Source organism: Simochromis diagramma, unplaced genomic scaffold (genome assembly GCF_900408965.1).
Source record: "Simochromis diagramma unplaced genomic scaffold, fSimDia1.1 OVJJ01000602.1, whole genome shotgun sequence".
Taxonomy (NCBI): domain Eukaryota; kingdom Metazoa; phylum Chordata; class Actinopteri; order Cichliformes; family Cichlidae; genus Simochromis; species Simochromis diagramma.
This window is the reverse complement of record NW_024387040.1, coordinates 11,352,432-11,370,894: the sequence shown is the minus strand read 5'-3', so window position 1 is coordinate 11,370,894 and position 18,463 is coordinate 11,352,432. Positions and strand designations below refer to the sequence as shown.

The window sequence follows — 18,463 nt, the reverse complement described above, 5'->3', positions numbered from 1 at the left end:
TTATAATCATGGAGCTCTACTAATGATTTCCTGTTACTTCAAGAACTTTGCAACCAGTTACATTGGCTATACCTCTGAAACGACAGCGCCACAGTTTTGAAATCAAAGTTACAGTTACGAGAAGCTTGACTTTCTGTGGAGCACCTGAAGGCAGCTCCATGGCCCCGCCCCTCTGCCAGACACGCACGTTACAGTACTCCCTCATTTTCTCACCCGTCTCTGTTTATATTTCCCTCCAACCAAGTGATTTACTCCAGGTGAATTTTCAGCTGACAGCAGGACAAACAGGACGACATTATCACCTCCACTTTTATCCACTGGACTCTCTTAAAGGTACGTTGTCCCGCATGTTTCACCGGCTTTGTTGCTTGCTCCCCTTTCCCCCTTTTTTGCTGGTAATTACAGTCATTAGCATCCATCTTGGTAGGAGCTAATTAAACCCACTGCAAGGAGACATGTTTAGCCCTGTGTAGTCTTCTAAACGTTGCACCTTTGTGTGTTTTATAAGGTTTGTAACTTCTGTCATGCTAAATATCCTTATTTAAAACAGTTGCCGAACACATTTATGCTTCTGTAATTAACATAGAGGTTAAAAAAAAAATAACATTGGTCTTCCTTCTGCATTGAGCCCCATGTTTTTCTCTTAATAGCATCGGATCACCTCACGGATATTAATGTGTTTTTTGGACTCAGATTAATCACTGCAGCACTTACTCACTTACTTGTGTTTTGGTGCTTCAGCTTGTTAAAGAGTTAGTCAACATCTCCATGGAAACACCAAGTTAAGCAGTGATGGCCACTTCCTCCAGTTTACACTAGCAGATCAACTACTGTCATTTTGATATACTGCATTAAGGAATTGAGCACCTAAATGCACCACTTATCTTGTGGCTGCAGCCATTACATCTTACACTAATACTGTGCAATATTGCAAATTATCGATCGATAACTGGTATAGATCAGATACCTAGTAAATACAAGGCCAGTATTCTGAATCATCGTGAGTTCATGCAGGATTTAATGCAGATGTGTCATTAGTTTTTTATCATGATGTTGTGATTCTGTGTTAATTTTGTGCTGATTTTACATATACAAAAGTCTCATTGAGATGAGACTGAATCTCTTTCCGGAGAGATTTGGCCAAGAGGTTAGAAGAAATTGCCACAAACATTACAAGACATTCAGCAGAGGGGAGTGAACACACAGGTCTAAACCATATGCAATAACAACAGTAACATCAAAAACAGTCACATTGACCAAGAGAAATGTTTTCTCATGTCTTGTATTAAAAATGGATTTAAACTCCTGCTATTGTGAGCAGTTCGGACTATTTCATCTCCTTCTGTAGATCATTCCAGAAAACAGGGAATAAAGATTTACTCCTAAAAAAGAACATTTAAGCTTTAGCTTGGATGCAGGCTTTGAATGTGCATTTTAAATGGCAAATTCTGACCTATAATGATGCCTAAATATTTCAGCTTGAGCGGTTTTGATCGTAGCAGGTTTAGACAATAACTCTTTGCCCCATAGGAACCACGTGAACTTGAATTTGTTTTCATTTAACACCCTTAAATTATGTTGTATTAAATGGGCCCGAACGACACAACTTAACATAATTTAACATAAGTTTAAGTCGCTAAGACTTACTCAAAACTTTAGTATTTCCACAAAAGTTGCAAGAGAGAAATTATACAATGAGGACTTTGATTACAACTACAAAAAATGCATCTTCAAATATTGATTCTGTTCATCTGGACGTAGCGTTTTCAGTGGGAGAAACGTTTCGTCACTCGTCCAGTGACTTCTTCAGTCTCAGATGAACAGAATCAACTTTTGGAGATTTACTTACCTGGATGATTAAGCATGCATCAAGATGTTTTAATACAAAAAATACAGTTTGGTTGCATTCTGGGAAATGGAAGTTTGACATAGCTGCTTCATTTTTTGGCCCAGCCTTCGACGATTAAAAGAATATATACGTATATTGCATTCATTAAAAGGGATTTTTCTTACAAACGTTAACCACTGACATTTGTCCAGTCTCTCACGATTGGCGTCTGCTGGTGCAGGAATTTATGGAGACGTATGATGAACTATTTTTGCTTAGCATTTAGTCAGTGTGTTGTGATTTCATTGTTTTGTTTTGTTTTTCTTTTTTGGTTGACTTTTATACAGTGTTTAAACAGAATTACTGTGCTACAACTGAAATTGAAAGGTGCTGCTCAGTTGCATTATGGGAAATGTTTTGGCCTCACTGGTTTAAGATATGATGAGAAATTCTGCTTCAGTTTTGGCCCAACTTCCAGTAAATAAAGCTTCATATTTCTAACAGAAAATTGTATGTATCTACATTTTTTTAAGTTCAACTCCATCTGCCTCCATGGCACTCTATCCCTAGCATCCTCCTCTGTCACACCAACCACCTGCATGTCCTCCTTCACTACATCCATGAATCTTCTCTGTAGTCTTCCTCTCATCCCTCTACCAAACAGTTTATTATTCAACATTGTTTGTCCAATATATCCACTATCTCTCCTTAGCACATGTCCAAACCATCTCAGCCTTGCCTCTCCAACTGTGTCTCCAAAACTTTCAGCAGAGCCGTCCTTCTGCAGCGCTCATTTCTAGACGTGTCCATTCTGGTTATTCCCAGTAAAAATGTTAGCCTTGAAAATCTTCAGCTACGTCACCTCCAGCTCTTTTTTTTCAAGTGCCACTGTTTCCAAACCATACATCATAGCAAGTCTCACTACCACCTTAAACCATTAGAGACATTAGATCATTTTGGTTTTCAGTGCATAATTGTACATGCTACACTTTGCTACTTTCAGACAAAAAGTTTGATTGATAGAAACCAATTTTGAGTTCATTTGGTGGCATAAAAATTCATTATGTAAAGAGAAAAGCGTCTAAACTGACAAGTCATGTTATCTACATTTCTTTTATAGCTTGTCACCCACTCTTCCTCCTACCTTTAAGAGTTTTTATCGTTTCAACACAGAGCCAAGCTCACCCTTCAAAGTCTTGTAAATACAGGGTGTGCGTCTTCATGTGTTGCAGGCAGCCTCTGATATTTGATCCCACTGTAAGTGCCACAGTAGAAATAGTAAACAAAGCTTTCTTTACCTGCAGAAGCAGCTGTTTGTTTTATGCATGTGAGGAGGCTGAGCCGCATTTGAAACTGCTACCAGAAGTTTGTGACAGTAAACTAGAATTTAGCTTAAAACATACATCACTTTAGATGGAGCGTTGTTGCATTACTCAGAAATATTTTCCACCTGGAGTTTCCTTTCCACATCTTCCCAGCAAAGGTGTGTCTGATTCAGAAACCTCTCCTGACTAACAAAGTACATTTCATGTTAATGAGTGATAAAAAATTAGAAAAACAGCATAACACTGTAGTGAAGCAGAAATGAGGAAATAATCAATCATTGATTAACTTGTGCTTTGTTCATGATCTCCTATTGAGTGTAGTAATGTGTGATATGTTATGAACTCATGGTTCTTGATTAATAAATGACGAGGCCTTTGCACAAAGGTAAAAGCAATGCTCACTGCAGCAGTAAAGCAGACAGATTATTTTTAGTTTAGTTTTTTATCTTTTTCAATCATTAATCATCAATCATTTACCAAAGGCCCACAAACCCACTGATGTCACGAAAAGCTAACACTCGGGTCACTTACTTATTTAACTGCACTCAATTTCTGATCAATGTGACGTCATTTATAGAGGATAAAAATACCTTAGTGGTTCCATTAATGCACTTAGTGCATTATTATGATGTATAGATACTCAGAAGTTGCTATTCCTCGCTATTCCTCATGCATTATTACTGTGTTTCAGACGGGATAAACGTCATATAAGTGTTTTGCAGTTTATACCTATTCAGTTCAATTTGATTGATATAGTACCAAATCACAAAAACAGTTGCCTCAAGCCACTTTAAGGTAAACGCCACAATATTATGGTTAAATTAAACCACAACAGTCAAAGGCCCCCTGTGGGCAAGCACTTGGTTACAGGGGGAAAGAAAAACTGCCTTTTAACAGGAAGAAACCTCTGGCAGGGCTCAGGGAGGGGCAGACATCTACTGCAACCAATGGGGGTTAACAGGAGGGACACAGGACAAAAGACACACTGTGGATATTCATAGTAATTACTGATTAAAACAATAACTAATGATACATGTGCTTTTAACTAAGTGTTTTTGTTTCAGTGTTTTAGCACAGAAGAGATTATCTCATAATTTGGATTGAAGATCTCATAGTGCTGTTTAGTGTTTCATTCAGGAGCAGAAAAAGTAGCAAGCACCCTTCACTGATCCATGAAAGGTGTCTGAACATCGATGTCTGAACATAGTTTGAAATGTGAACATCTTCGGCCACCCAGTAAATAAAATTAGAAAACCTTCATCAAAAGTTCTTTAGAAGAACAGTAGAAACATTTCATAAAAATTTGATTTGATTTGATTGAATTTCAGAAAACCAAATAAAAAGTTTATTTATTGTAAATGACTGTGGCCCCTGCAGTGGATCAACTGCCTGTCTAGGGTGAAGCCTGCCTCTCGCACTATTACAGCTGGGATAGGTCCCAGTTCTCCATGACACCTACTGAGATGACATGTACTGGATATGTAGAAGAAAATAGATATGTGGCCTACCTGCAGTACCCTCATATCCCACCAGAGGACTGTGGCCCACACTAGCATAGATGTTTTTGTGATGTTACACCAGGGGTGGGCAGTAATTTTCCCAAGGGGCCACATGACAAACAGGGATTATTTGGGTTGAACCAAAAAGCTGAAGTCAGTTCTACTCAAAATTAATTTTACCCTTTAGAAACTGTTGTTGGTTTCTGGTAGTGAATGATTCAATAGTGTAGAAGTTAAGATATTCGGCCAGCTCAAATATGTAGATCCATACTGGTTGTGGTGACTTCTTCTTCTTATACACTTTATTGTGTTGTTTCTTTGTTTGCTTTTTATGCAGTGTATGCAAACACGTTTGTTTTTCTTGAAAAATCTGCCACATCTCTATCTATCTTTGTTTAATAGTCTTTATCCAATAATTGTGGCCATATACGTTCAGGTTAGTATGTTAAACTATGTAGAGCTTAAACACCTGCTCTCACTATACAAAGTCCGTGTGTGACCATTCCCATGTTTGGTAACAGCCAGCTCACAGAGGAAAACTTTGCACCTCTATGTTTTAGACTCACTGTCAACCTCTGGATCTGTTATGATGACGATGATGGGAAACAGAAACTATTATGTGGCTGTTTTCCATGAGAGGCCACATGAGTCATTCTACATGGAAAAAACCCTGCTAACTTCTTCAGGTATCCTGTATAATGTCATGTTAAAATAGAGGTAAATTAAATAATAATAATTAAACTTCTGATCAAGCATCTGATGACCTTTCCTTGTAATTATGAGGCAGTAAATCAGAATTATGAATGACAGAGATCATAATTGAAGAATAAAATATCCTGTTCATCTTTTCTTTAATGAACATAATGCATAAACAGATTTTCTTTCATTATTTAATATACAAAAGTCATATCTGCTTATTAGTTTGTTTCAAGCTATTTTAAGCATTGCTAATTAATAAATAATAGTTGTTTCAGTCCTTCATCCAGATGACAAATTCAGTCATCAGCACTTCTAAAACTGGGTGCATCCTTACATACAATTTGGAAAATGTTATTTTCTTTACAAGTGAATCTAGAAGATAAAATCTATTTTCTTCTCAGAGTAAACCTGACTGCAGCTAAAACTATATGCCTCAGACCTACGTATGGACTAAAACCTGCTGTGCATGACCTACAGCGTGATAGTAATATCGCCTTTGTTATGTTAATTTTGAGTGACAGCTCTTGATGCAGCCAGCCATGCATTAAATGAGGCCATAGAGGGCCGTCATACTGCGTGAGCATTGTTCAGGTACTAAAGCGCTTTGAGTCATGTTTCAGTTTTACATCAAGCCTTCATTTGCTCAGTAGCACGTTGCACGAACTGGTGATGTTATCTCGTAATTATGACTTCTGTAGCTCGTAATTTTAACGTACCATCTCATAATTAGAAGATCTGCATCTTTTAAAAATATCTCATAATTGCAAGATCTTCATCTCTTAATTACAAGATACACATCGCTTAATTACAAGATCATATCAAGTTGCCATGGATACAGCTTTGGTGCAGGTTTACTTGCAGAGAGCTGTTGATGGTAAACATTGTAACAATGCAAGCCACCACATGTGAGTAATCCTTTGGTTTGAACCTGTAGCTTTGTGCAGGAACAGAGGGTGGCTGACTTTTTTCATGGTTATAAATCACATTTGCTTGTTTTTTCTGAACAATAAAGAAATACTAAATGATCCATTCATAAAACTGTGTTATGCATCAGGCAGTCCAAAAACCTCATGATGCTTCATTGTCTTAACTTTTTACCGAATGTACAGAATTGTTCTCACTTTGTATCATCTCTTGCTGACATCATGTAAAACCAACAATGAAAACCTGAGTGTCGAGAGCTGTCTGGAACCTGAGGCTGAACCTTGGCTCACAGGGATTACTTGCACATAGGCCAACCTCTTCATTTTAAACTGTGGTCACATTTAACATGAGTAACATAAGGAAGTCCACATATCCATTAATTAAACCAAAAAAAATACAGCTGCAGTCCTGAGAAAAATCACTGCCAGTGGCATCCTGTAAATCTCCATGAACAGAAATTTGCAGATGATTTTGCAGAGTCAAGCTCAAGATTGTTGGTAATCGAAGAATTCTGGTTTCTTTCTGTAGTAATGACTAGTTAACATTTGAGCATGGCCCCGTTGAACAGCACAGGAAGTACTACATTTGCTGAATAGTACTCTCAAAACCAGTAAATATAATTTAAAATGTGTCGACATTTTGTAAAGAAGTGCACGTGATGAGGCACCTTCTGTGGCTACATATGAGTCCCTGACATTACATTATTTTTTCCAGAAGTTGAAGCCCTTGTTACAGTGGCATCAAAACGGCTTTGTAACTTGATTCTGGTTCCCTAGAAGTACTTCAGTCTTCTCCTGAGCAGTACTGTTGCAACTTTGAAAAAACTCCTCAGTTGCTTTGTTGTTTTAATCAATGTTTCTCCAGATATTGCATTACCCTTATGCTCCTGCATTAATGTAAGACTGAAATTTCTGTGACACAGCAAAAGTTGTTTTAGGTTTAGTACTGGAGTCATCACCAGTACTAAAGGCCTCAGCAGGCCTACAGACTAGTGTTCCCCTATTGCTTGGTGTGTGGTTGCTGGAGGTTTCTGGCTGTTGCTACATGAAATTGGTCAAAAGAGGCTGCTGCACCAAAAACCTCCTTTCTTTGGTCACTAGCAGATTACCCGTAGTTTGCATGGAAAATGAAAATACTCAGCAACGACTCACCATGGGATAATGCAACCCTAAAACGTGCAACACAAACTTTACACTGCGAATGTTTGCCTTAAAAAAACCCAAATTAAAGTGCTACCTTACCTTTCCCTTATCACTGGTGGTTGCCAGGGGGTTGCTACCTGGTCTAAAGGACTGTGTGACTGAGGCTTAAGCACTTAATCTATCACACTCACTGATAAATGCATCAGGAGTGATTTTTGAGATTCATTGTCTTCCCAATGGGCACTTGTACAGGTGAGGTGTCATTTATACCGCCAATCTTCTGATTGGTGAAAAACCTGTTCTCTCTGGGGTGTCATCCATATAGGAACTCTTACATCATTCTGTCCTTTAGCCTTTGACCCTTTTGGCTTATGATACCCCCTTCTTGTCCTTTTCCAGGTTTGAAGAGATGTCATCTGTTTGGCATCAGGAGCCGTCATGTTATTCCCCCTGTGTAGAAATCGACTCCAGCTCCGTGAGGACCAAAGAGCGCCTCAGCTCTCCTGCCTGGCTAAAGCAGGAGCAAGACGACCTTCGTATCATTAAGTGGGAGAATTTTCAAACGGGAGCATCAGCAGATGCTGTTCAGGACAACACACCCAGCAGTGCCATGTCTGGTATGGGAAGCTCTGACAGTATTTGCTGCTTCATGTAGTTTACTTTTTATGGTTATGGTCCTTTAAGCTGAGCCAGCATCAGCCTCTGGCTTAGCAGTGATGTAAACATGTTGATAGTTAAGAAAATAGATAATAATTTGTTTGATTTTATCTTCTCATCCTGAACAAATATTGAAACGACTGCCTGAAAAGCACACCATCCTTTCTACAGACAGAAATTGATAGAAAAATGATAGAAGTTTAACTTGTGTGCTTGTAATCCTCTTTTGTGTGGCTGTCTTGTCTTTTCTAGCTGCTTCCCAAGTAGAGGGTCTTCCCCCGAGGGTGCTGCTGACCATCACCAAGCTGCAGTGCATGCTGGAGAGCAAACAAGAACGCATCGCTGCTCTCGAGAGGCAGGTGGAGGATTTGATGCAAGACCGCAAGTTCCTGAGAAGCCAGATTGAAAACCTCACAAGTAACCGCTCCATGCCAGCGTTTGCTGCCCCCAGTCCTGTGACTGAAAGTCAGTAACTGAAGTGAAGTATACTGTTTCTTTACTGTACTACAGGCCTTTTTTTATGAGAACTAGCCTAAAACTTTCACTTGCCTCTATATGGTCTATAGTTATTTTACTTGAAGAACTACATTTAAAAAACATAAAAGATGCAGATATTTTGCCCCACTGCCTCTTAGCTGTTCCCCTGTGGTTCCATCATTAGCCATCATCACCTGCTGCTCGTATGAGGATCAGATGATTCTTGAGGTTTTCTCTATAATACTGAAGTATCTTTACTGTATAAAGCATCTTAAATAAGCTGTTGTTTTTAATTAAATAAATGAATTTATTTAAGTTGATCCTGTATTGCTATATTATGCTGAATAATGTTATAATAATAATGGATTGCATTTATATAGCGCTTTTCGAGACCCTCAAAGCGCTTTACAGTTCCACTATTCATTCACTCTCACATTCACACACTGGTGGAGGCAAGCTACAGTTGTAGCCACAGCTGCCCTGGGGCAGACTGACAGAAGCGAGGCTGCCATATCGCGCCATCGCCCCCTCTGGCCAACACCAGTAGGCGGTAGGTGAAGTGTCTTGCCCAAGGACACAACGACCGAGACAGATCGACAGATCGAACCGGTAACCTTCCGGTTACAAGATGAGCTTCCCAACCCCCTGAACCACCGGTTGCTCCAATGTTGCTTTGCGCCAATTGTTACTAGCTGTGAATGATGCTAGTAACAATTGGCATCAATTGGCTATCGATCTAACACCTAGCCATCTAGGTGTTAGATCGATAGTATGTTTTGGTAGGTTGAACTGCCCAGGTCAACTTTGATGTTACTATGACGCTACTAAGGTATACAGCATATACTGTATAATATTATCGTGCACACAAAGTTATTTATCATACTGTCTCTTATACGCTTTTTTGTTTTTGTCTTTTTTCAGCTCCCAAGCTGAGCAGAGTGCAGCATTCAGAAAATAAATCTCGAAAGAGAGAAAGAGCTTCTTCTAGTTCCTCCACCAGCAGCGACAGCGGCTCTGAGGCATCCGACTCATCGGAAGTGTCTGCAGCATCTAGTGAACACAGACGCAAGAAACACCATAAGGATAAGAAAAGATCAAAGAAAGGGAGGGACTACAGCAGGAAAAGGGGTAATAATTCAGTCTTGTGTTGAGTTTGACTAGAATTTAGCGATGCATCAGTATAATCAGTACTCATTGGTCCTATGCTTCACTCATGAGCTATGTGTATTCTTGTAACTGGGGATTTATGCTTCAGTGGGAAATCTACTTGTAGCTACGTCATAACCACAAACTGCTGTAAAACCATACGCCGTAACTCACAACTTAACCTGAATTGCACCGCCCTTGAAATGTAACAACACATCAGGTTGATGCAGTCGGTGACTTCTGTGATTGGCCCGTCCTGTACCATCGATTGCTTTTATGCATTTCCAACATTTTTTTTTTCTTTTGCACAGTTTTTGAATTTCTCAGTGGCAGAATAACAATCATTGTCTGAAACTAAGGATTAATAATCATAGCATCAATATAAGGACTTGTAAATGTCAGCAGGTTCCTGGAGGGACCATATAAAACACAGTGAAATGATCACTTGGTAATTAACACGTAATATAGCACACAAGCATAAATGCCAGCACAGTCATCGGCACTTAAATAGGCAACATTGTAGACTCTAGAAAGATTCACTTAGGTCTGAATCAGGCCTAAGTCTTGTTCCAGCATCACCATTTTAAGGCAGCAGTAACTGGTTGGTTGAGCAGGGAAATGAAAAGCAGTCAGCAGGTTCTGCATAATAACCACACTTTCATAAAGACAACACTGCAGATAATTAGCTGCTGTTATAAAACACAAGTTTGATGTGTTTTCCCACCTATCAGCTGCAGTCTTACTGTAGGTGTATGACTTATTAAAAAGGACATTAACAGAAAATTAATTCTTCACTCAAACTGATGCAGGTGACATTTTCAACGTCATGTAATATTACAAAGGATAGTTAAGTACCCAAAGGTGGTATCAGTGCACCAGTAACAGAATTAAGATTTGTTTGTGGATATTAGCAGCTGAAGGCTTAGTGAATCCTAAAAGCAATGCTAAAAATTATAGGAATAAATAAACAAATGTTACAGTGAGTTAGATGATTTCCCTGTTTTCAAAATAAAATCTTTAAATTAAAATTGGAAGGCTGAAACTATATGCATGAATTATTTGTATGTGTGTCCAGTGAGAGTTGAGATTGTTACTAAAACTAATAAAAAGCAACAGCAACTCATATATTTCATAACCTGTCATCTATTTCCACAAGCCACCGGAGTCCAGTACGTCATTCACCGCTACAAACAAGTCCTGTCCGCTTTCATCAAGAAGAAAAGCATGAGCGAAGCGTTCCGCCATCTCGGAATCGACCGGAACACCATCGCCAACACGGCATCAATTGCCGAGCTCCACCTGGCGGGTAAAGACATGGTCTCCTTGGTTGGCAATTTTCGCCAAGGGGAAGAGACTCTGGTGAGCTACGCCCAAAGGTGCACTTTGGTCATTGACAGCGACGCCGACCTGTCCAGGAAAATAGACCAGATGAAAGCCAACGGCGAGCTTCTGCCCATCTCAGGGAAAAGGTCAAGGTTGTTGCATTCTCACCTGCCGCAGCTAGGTGGTCCTGCAGAGAGCATTTTAATAGGTTAATGGTTGGTGTGATAATATATTGAGATGGTGCATAATGCCTTCACAAAATTCTGTTGTTTGTTTGTTTGTTTCAAAATGAACTGCTGGATTTGAATGACTTGCACAGCATTGTTTTTTTTCCCCATTTCTTTATGCTTGATGCCTCAATGGTCAGGAATGTTTTTAATATTCTCATTTATAATGAAAAATGTCGGCACCTGCTTTTTATTGATGCAAATATTTTTTCCTTATGCATGTAGTATTGGAAACGGCCACAAGATGGCAGTGCTCACATGCTAAATTATGTTTACAGCTTATGTCGCTTGTCATTTACTTCAAAATGGTGGCTGGTCAATTTCCATTTTCAAGCCTTTTAAAGATGTAAAAAATATGTTTCATTATGTAGAGTTTCATATACTGCAAGTGATATAAAAGCTGCCTTTAAAGAAGGAATTAAAACACTACAGATTTCACTTAAGTTATGTTTCTGTTCATGTCTAAAGACGTTTGTACCAAGAAGCTACGACTCCTATTAAATCTGTATTTCTTCAGCCAGGGAGCAACAATTATTTAAACCCAGTTAAAATAACGAACCTGACATAATCTCGTCAACTGAAATGCGGCTGGACGTTTTCAAGGTGTTTTCTCGCTCTTGAGGAATAGGCCGAGCCAGTTTTGTACACAGATGGGTGAGACATCCTTGGCCAATCTTAAGTGTCAGTGCAAAGTGTTGCCATTGCCTTTCCTGCTGTTTGCTTTTCACATGGAGTGACAAATTACTTGTGCAAAGCCATTACAGGGGCTGCACCCAGGCTGTTTATCTTTGCATTGGACTCTGTCACTGTCACTCCAATTCTCACGCCTGCTATCTGCTTATCGTTCACATCCCTCCTCCCTCCCAGCATACTCCCTCTTCTGTTATGCACAGATTCAGTCATTTCCAATTATGTGTTGCTCCTTCCATCTCTTTTTATCCTTTTCTTTATGTCTTTTTATCCCGATACAAAGGTTGGACAGCATAGGGATATTTCATGGCAGTGGAGGCAATCGCAAGCGACCTGAAGTTTCTCTCAGGCTGTGTACAGCCAGAAGGGACAGGTGCATGCTGGTCTGCTCAGACGCATAAGGTGGAAAAGGGTGGGTGTATCTCCTGCCAGCACTCTTCTCTTCCCACCTCCTGAGGCATGCCAATGTCACTTCTGCTCTCTCTCATCACTGAGATGAGGTGTAAAGGCAGCTTTTCTGCAGAGAGCGAGTAAGGTGCACGATGTTGTTGAGGTAGATGACTATATCTTTTTTGCCTCCAAGGTTGATCAGCACGTTTCTAAAAAAAAAAAAAAACCCAAAAAGCAGGCCACATCGTGCAGCAGCTAATGCTGCAGAATGGCAACTGTGAATTTGGTGCTAATGACTCGGGGTGACAGAGCTCAGAGCAGAAGATGGAAATACGATGTGGGACTAATCGAGCCTGAAGCATTCTCCATTCCTCCCCCGGCTCTTTGACTCACACTCATGTGAGGCCAGCTGGGACTCCATTTTGTGCCTTTTTCTGGTTGCAGGTGCCACGTCACTGCGGAGGCTCCAAGTGCCTGATGGGTACAAATTTAAACCCCCGCCTCCTCCTCTGTCCACCTCCAATAATCCTGACCTTGACAAAAAGAGCATCTGGACGTTCTGACAGAGAGTAGCTTGTAATAACCACCAATCACAGTCTTAATGGTGCAAGTAAAATGTGTTTGAACTGGTGAGTTCAAATGGGCCGGGGTTATGTTTTGTTGTTGTAATGGTGGGGCGTTTCAGACCTGCTGCATAATAAATGCCTCAGACATGTTATATAAAGGATTACGAGGCTTGTAATGGAGCTAAAGCACTCAGACTGGTGAAAATAGGGTTTGAAAACAGCGAGTTTAATATCAGTATCATAATTACTGAGATTATTGTGAGATGTTGAGTAACGTATTGTGCCGGGCCTATTGTTTGAAGGTCTCAACAGATTTTAAATGATGTGCTATGATAATCTGATGAAAATGGGTAACAGCTTGTGCATAACACCCAGTTCATGGGTCTTGCATGTAAAGACTAGTTTTCTGTGTTTGCATCACTTTTAACCTTTGCCATTGAGACCCTGTTATGTTTTTATAATCCACTCTGTTGTAAGAACATGAGGTGCCATTCTTACAATTTGGTTCTTCGCTTGGATTGTTTGAGTACAGTGAACTCATTGCCATGTTCTAGAAAACCCTGAAACTATGCTTTGAGTTGGTACTAAGGAGCTGAAATTGTGCCAATTACACCACCAACCCCATGACCGAACCGATAAGACGAGAAGGATCTGTGCTTTTATGTTGCTTGTGCGGCAGAAATGGACAGGAGTGACACTTAGTGTGGTCTTCTGTAACTGTAGCCCATCTCCTTCAATGTTTCATCTGTTATGAAACCAGAAGAGAGGCTCTTCTGCATACCTCAGTTGTAATGTGTGGTTACTGTTGCCTTCTTCTCACCTCGAAGCACTTTCTTCCTCATTTTGCTGCTTGGTTTAAATGTCAGGAGACTGTCTCGACCATGTCTGCATGCCTCTATGCACCAAGACGCTGCCGCATGATTGGCTAGTTAGATATTTGCATTAATGAGGAGTTGAGCAGTTGAAAAGATTCAACATGACAGCAAATTTCCTAAAAGAGTAAAAAAGAAAAGAAAATCGTTATGCCTTTTTAGATCAGAACTATTTTTCTTGATAGAAAAAAACAGACTACAATCTGTTATTTAAGTTTAAGATTTTATTTATAATGTGTTTATTTACTCAGTTTGTCTCCAGGTGGTGTCTGGTGCTTTTGAGGAGGAGGGGTGACACGTTCTCCCTGAGGACATGTAACCATAACTGACAACTCGTCGCTTGTCATCAAAGTTACTCGGTCCTGCATTTAAACCTGGTTGAAATGTGGTTGCAATTCTTTTGCCAGCCAGGCTGCACAAAAAAAACAGGACAGACGCTCAAACCAATTCCATTGAAAAAAGAACATGATAGTTCATTTGACTGCGGGTACGAGATTCTTCACCTTTCATTTGCCCTTGATGTTCCCGCTAATGAAATCCTAAAATAACCTGCCGGCTGCTGAAAAAGTGGGTCAGAGCACCATTGTGACGCGGACTCAGTACAAAAGCATCAAGTAGTGCATTGTGGGTATTTACCCCTTCGGTAGAATTGAGGTAGAGACCAGAGACTGCGCACTGGTGGATGCCTATTCTTGTGCTTTTCTCTGCAGTGACATGGTTTTGCCGGTGGAGCAGTCAGCATCAGTTTATGTCAACATGCAATCATATTTTTATCTCCAGATTTTAACTGGGCATATTTCTCCTCTGCCTGCTTTTATGTCTAATCTTTCTTTACTGCAGGACATCTCGTGGATGAGTTGCCACTAGTGGTAAGAAGCACTAGAGGACAGTGTGTACTGGTGTCTGTGTGGCCAAACCTATCATGCAGACAGCCCTTCGGTGAACATCTTCTCATACTGCAGTTGATTAGATTACATTTGATAGGCTATTAGGACATGTGTGACATCCCATTATTAAGCCAAATATGTGGAGGTGTGGACAAGACAATGTGGACCAATGCTTTAAAAAGGACACCATAAAAAATGCAATGCCAGCGTTTTCTTCTCCTTCAAGCTGTCCATGCTGACAAATCAAACCAACCAATGAACAATCATTAACGAGACCTCTCTTAGCAATTATAAAATGTAGAGGGGGAAACAAAGCCAAGATGCTAATCTCAAACCACAGAACCGCTCCACAATGACGGCCTTTCTGGCAGCACTGCTCGATCAACAAGTCTTGAGGTATTGCTGGTGCGCTCTCCATCTGGCTGCCACTGATAAGAACTTACTGGGAGCTGCTGGATAATAGTCTCGCAAGCTTAAAAGCGCAGAGGGGGGCATAATGTATTCTGAGGGTATCCAGTAGGCTTGGCCTTATAAAGCAAAACCTCATCTTCCCCTTTCTGAATGCATTTTGGGCAAAGACAGCCCCTTCGATGTAGCCAGTGGGTGCTGAAGGGATGGTACTGCGAGGACATCACGCTGACATAGTCATGATGTTGCCTCAAGCTCGTTTATTTCCTGAAGAAACAGGATGGCAGTATTCAGTCACAACATATGTGGAACATCCATGATATATGTCGGTGTTTGCAGGACATTTAAAATGGACTGTTCCTGTGTGGCAGGCCCCCATGGCTCTGCCTCTTTGTACTGAATGGAATATATAAAGCTTGTGTGACCTCTATTTTCAGGGTCAGAGCAACTCAATGTTTTTTTTTTTTAGTTTGTTCCCCTTAGGTGTCCTCAGACAGACAGAGGGGTGAAAAAAATGATGAATGGTTATATGCTGTAGGTTCTTTTAATATCTGACCAACTGTGCACATTTTTGTGATAGCAGTTGCACAAACAGTGGACATTTTGTTAATCTGAATTCTCCCACAAAAGTAAAAAGAAAAAACCCCAGAAAAGACTATTTTTTACCCTCTTCTCCATAGAAACTGGTGTTAAGAGGTGATGCTTGTGACGTAGAAGAACACGCAAAATGACAGCTTGAAGGAACCCCAACCCCACCCTTAAATCCTGTTGGTTATTCGTCCAGTGACGCAGGGCAAAGCAGACATCTTTGGGCCAAAAAAGAGAAAAAAAATCATTTGAAGGGGACTGGGTACATGCAGACAAACAACTTAGACAGTGAATGCATCACAATACGTTTCAGAGACGAGCTTGGATTTCATCCAAACGCCACACGAATCAGCATCATCTCAGCGGTGGCTGTTTGTCCCCAGATGTATTTCAGCATGAGTGATTCATTTGCAGGTCCTCTGGGTCTTTTGGGGTTTAATGATAAGGGAAAAAAATGCGTAGATTATTTTAAAAGAAGACGAAGAAAGCGGAGGAGTGAAATGACTAAAATGCCGCTGGCCATTAACTGCTGATCAAAGCTGTCGTATTATCTGGAAACACAGACAGATGTGAGGTTTAGCCGCGAGGCAAATGCGAGTCAGTCAGAAAAGGCAATGAAAGAAAGACGTGATGATGTGTAACATACAGCATCTCTGGTATTTCTCTCATAGGATGAGTGTTTGCAGTTTTTCATGGAGGAGGGATTTTTATAAACTTGACCTTTGTTATGATAAGACATGTTAATTTCACAGTGCTGGGTTTTCCAGTCTGTCTGTTTTCACACATTGCATGTTCCCTTATACGTGCCTTTATAGATTCACGGGATAATAAATAAATAAATATATCTGCAGATAATAAAAGGTTTTAAGGACAACTGGCATTCTTGCTATCAGTTGCTGTTATAGTTTTTTTCATATGTATGAGATCATATCTTGAGAAGACTTGTATATGTACCCATATTTGTTTGGGACTATACAAGTCTAGTAAAGATGGCAGCATTTGCTGACCATGTCCATCACTTTATGACCAAAGTGTAGCCATCTTCTGATGAGCAGGACAGCACTTCATGTGAAAAGCCCGGTAATGTCAAAGTGGTTTCCTGAACATGTCACTAAAATGGTCTCAGGCACAGTCACCAGATCTCAGTACTAAAATACTTGAATTTCATAGCTTCTAATGAAGCTCCAATATGCAGTTGGATGGAGAACCAGGCCATATGGGTATATTTTTAAGCCTTTTAATGTTAGGCATTTGTAACAGGTAATATGGGAGTGTAGCTATAAGTTAAATCAGAACTTTTTTCTCTGGATGTCATCCTTTATATAAGTCAAGTCAACTTTTACCACGGCTTAAAGGGATGCTATAACAAAAACTCCCAAAATCACAGACAGAATTGTTGATAGATAGATATGAATACTGACGCGCAAAGCGGGGCATTTGCATTGCCAAGTTATGCAACTCCTCTCTACCGGTGAACAGGACAAACTCTGTTTTGATGGTGAGTCATGGCTGGGACTGTTCAGCACAGGGTCATGAACCCCTTCTGGTTTTTCTAATGTGGGATGACAGTGGAGTGGGCAAACAGCGTGGTCAAAAGCTGTTTATTGTTCACAGTGTGTACTTTATTTAATGCACTTACTGAGATTCCTGGGCCACAGACTTTTTAACCATGCCTCTGGGGATGGCAGTGTTTTTCTTGCATTTAACTTATTGGTTTATTTGACTTGATTTTTATTTATTTGATTTTTTTTATTTAGTGCTATCATGAAGTCAGCCTTTAACCCTTTAATATATTCTCCCCTTTTTGTTTCACCTTGAAAACCACGGTGAAACAAAAAGGGGAGAATTGAAGTAATTTATGACCACATTATATTCAATATAGGAATACTTTTTAATGGCTGTGTTTCCATACATATACCCTTAGTTTTATTTATTAGAGATATTCTTAAATTTAGTCATTGGAAGTTGAAAATAATATATTTAACACTTGTATTGTCAAAGAAGCATAGATGTATTTCCATGTAGTCATAAATGACTCAACTACAAACTTTAAAGTCCCACACACAAAGTTTATGCTTTTGTTTAGTGAAGTCAGTCACAAAGCACTGTACCAAAACATTTTGGTTATTATGGTTGCTAACAGATTGCCATAATTGCCTGTAAGTTTGTTTGAAAGATCCAGACTAGCGTTTAAACACTAGCCAACACATCTTCGAAACAGTGACCAATCACCTTCAAGGTCAATGATGTGTCTTACTGCTGAAATCTACACATTTTAAAAGATGCAATGGCCTCTTTTTGTGTCACAGTTTCATTACTAATTAGTAAGCAGTTGGCCAGTGTTTGCACACAAGCTGGCATCTTTCATGCAATCTAGGACTGACCACTAGGGTTGCCAAATCCCTGAAAAATAAATAAGGGACACCTCGTGGCCAGGGCCGGGCAACCCAGTTGTCTTCACCCTTCCCAGTGTGGTAGCTCTTTTTTTTTTGTGTGTGAAATTATTTTTTAACCATTTGACTTGAATTTGATTTAAGCAGATGCATATTCTTTGTGATATGACCATATGGGAAACAAATGATCATTTAGCCATTTATTTTTAGCTGAAAATGACAACATTAACACAGTAAAACAGGACTCTTTCTTAAACAGAAGCCTGTCATGCTTAACTTTTGAGAATATAAGTAAATCTTTCTTTAAAAGAACTCTGTCCTGCTTAACTTAAAATTATATAAATTAATAGAAAACAATAGAACAAAATCATTCTTGTAACAGTGCACATATAGTGCATTTAGTACAATTGGCTTCAGTTGAG

General features: G+C 39.8%; 1 protein-coding gene across 1 annotated transcript; it reads left to right on the top strand.

The window, feature by feature from the left end:
• The first annotated feature begins 51 nt into the window (after positions 1 to 51).
• LOC120741307 (coiled-coil domain-containing protein 106-like) lies at positions 52 to 11,690 on the top strand. The gene is made up of 5 exons (XM_040044106.1): positions 52 to 333; positions 7,817 to 8,034; positions 8,327 to 8,539; positions 9,473 to 9,679; positions 10,854 to 11,690. Exons 2-5 carry the CDS (start codon positions 7,827 to 7,829, stop codon positions 11,231 to 11,233), a joined length of 1,008 nt encoding a protein of 335 aa, XP_039900040.1. The 5' UTR covers positions 52 to 333; positions 7,817 to 7,826; the 3' UTR covers positions 11,234 to 11,690.
• The last annotated feature ends 6,773 nt before the right edge of the window (positions 11,691 to 18,463 follow it).